The sequence below is a fragment of the Penaeus japonicus genome, unplaced genomic scaffold (assembly GCF_977035675.1).
Source record: "Penaeus japonicus unplaced genomic scaffold, GWHDUDI00000001_assembly GWHDUDI00000026, whole genome shotgun sequence".
Lineage (NCBI taxonomy): Eukaryota > Metazoa > Arthropoda > Malacostraca > Decapoda > Penaeidae > Penaeus > Penaeus japonicus.
Window position 1 is genome coordinate 25,592,166 of NW_028234428.1, and position 2,500 is coordinate 25,594,665.

Here is a 2,500-nt window from a genome sequence, read left to right on the forward strand (position 1 = left end):
AGCATAACTTATTTTTCGATTTTTTTTTTCAAGTAGTTTCATAAAAATTCACCAGTAGAAAAAAAATGTAATACCGGTCATGATAATAGTAATGGTGGAGTTTAAAATAATGATTATAATGATAATTATAGTAACACTAATAATAACATTAACAAAGCTACTAGCAACTAGTGATGATAATGTCTTTGTTCTTTGCCATTTATTATATTATAAAGACGATTGTCATTATTTATTTTATTGCCATTTTTTTCAGTATCATTATTGCCATGTTATGTTATAATTATTATTGATATTGATCTTATCATTATTGTTACTTTTAATGTTACTATCATATAATTATTATCTTTGATATCATCATCAGCAGCATCATTATCATTGGTGTCACTTATTATTACTATTTCTAATGCTACCCCCTCTATACTAATAACATCAACAACTTTCTCCAACCCTGCAACAGATACAGTGAAGATGCCACTCCCGAGGAGGTGATGCTCTTGGACCTGCAGGCCTGCCGCAGAGTTTCCTTTGCGAACGACCTCAACTTCCTCCTGTACACCAGCCTCACGGGCGACGTCAGGAAGCCTAACTTGGAAACTCTCTTGGAAACCTACCGAGTCCAGTTCAACGCCGTGATGGAGGCTGGAGGAGGCGATCTGCGTCTCGACAAGACAGAGGTCTTTGAGGAATTCCGGAGGAAGAATATCATTGGGGCGATATTCGGCATGGTGACCATAGGCGTCGTGCTCGTAGATCCCCAAGAGGCAGTTGAAGTCACGGCCTCTGGGGAAGGGAATTTCGATCAGGCCTTTGAGGAAGTGAAGAAGAAGACGCTTGAGATGCTGGAGACGAATCCACTCATGCGACCGCGATTTCTGGCCATGTTTGATGAGTTCATTGAGAGTGGCCTCATCCCATCATAATGTATTTTCTTGTCTTTTATCAGATGAGTTTGATTTCTTGCGTGTCTTATTTTTATTAAGAATATAATAGGTTATTTAGTCTTACACACGCACACACCCAAACACATAGACACACATATATATATATGTATACACATATATTGTTTTTTTGTGTGTTTACACTATTTTTTTCTATTTTTAAGAATCTTACACCGATTTGCGTAAATCTCATATTGAGCTTTTCAAAATTTATCTGATTGTTTACAAACTGGAAAACATATGGAATTATATAATCAAAGTATTCGACTTTCACCGTTGTATAGGGACATATAATGCATTTTGACTATCAATTTTGTAGAATCGAGGACAGGAAGAAATTGATACTGAGTGGTTCCTGCTTTCCGCTTTGAATAATAATTCCTAATGATTTTCAGCTCACTCTACTGAAGGTACCTTTCGACTTGATGCGGAATTCCTGATCCTAATTTTGACTAGATGAAAACAGGGCATTTGATGAGTGTCATCTCTTTCTGAGAATGAATATATATTTCCCAATTATATATATATATATATATATATATATATATATATATAAACATATACACAGATAAATACATACATCAAACTTTATATATCAGTATATCTCTATGTGCATATCTATATCTATTTATATATATATACATATACATATATACACAAACACACACACACACACATATATATATATATTTATATATTTATATATATGTATGTATATTTAAATCGCTTATCAATTGTAATTCATCTGCTGACTCGCCGAAAAGAACAATGTCATCTGCAAATCTTAGATTGCATGTTTATGTATATATATATAAATATGTATAAGTGTACATACATATATATATATGTATATATAAATTCATATATGTATATGTATATATATATATATAGAGAGAGAGAGAGAGAAAATATAAAAGAGATGTATATGTGAGATGTACATGTATGTATGTACATAAGTATATACATATACACACATATACTATATATGTATATGTATATACATATAAAAATATAAACATACACATATGATATACACACACACTCATATATATATATATATATATATAATATATATATATATATATATATAATGTATATATAAATATATAAGTATGTATATTCATAATTATATATGTATATATATAGTATATATAGTATATATAGTGTATATATGTAGATATATAGATATATATGTATATATATATCCGTACCCATATATATGTGTACAGACACACAGACTCACACACACACACACACACGTGTCTGTGTGTGTGTACACATATATATATACACGTGTCTGTGTGTGTGTACACATATATATGGGTACGGATATATATATACATATATATCTATATATCTACATATATACACTATATATACTATATATACTATATATATACATATATAATTATGTATATACATACTTATATATTTATATATATATATATATATATATATATATATATATATATATATATATATATATATATATATATATGAGTGTGTGTGTACATATATATTATATGTGTATGTTTATATTTGTATATGTATATACATATATA

General features: G+C 29.2%; 2 protein-coding genes across 2 annotated transcripts in view; both read left to right on the forward strand.

Annotated features, from left to right (window-relative positions):
• LOC122254788 (uncharacterized) overlaps positions 1–1,520 on the forward strand; it is a 3,660-nt gene extending 2,140 nt beyond the window's left edge. The window contains exon 3 of the mRNA XM_043018659.2: positions 458–1,520. Within this exon, the coding sequence (XP_042874593.2) occupies positions 458–920 (463 nt within the window). The 3' untranslated portion in view covers positions 921–1,520. The remainder of the gene's footprint in view (positions 1–457) is intronic.
• LOC122254789 (putative oxidoreductase dhs-27) overlaps positions 944–2,500 on the forward strand; it is a 7,467-nt gene continuing 5,910 nt past the window's right edge. The window contains exon 1 of the mRNA XM_086552387.1: positions 944–947. Within this exon, the coding sequence (XP_086408513.1) occupies positions 944–947 (4 nt within the window). The remainder of the gene's footprint in view (positions 948–2,500) is intronic.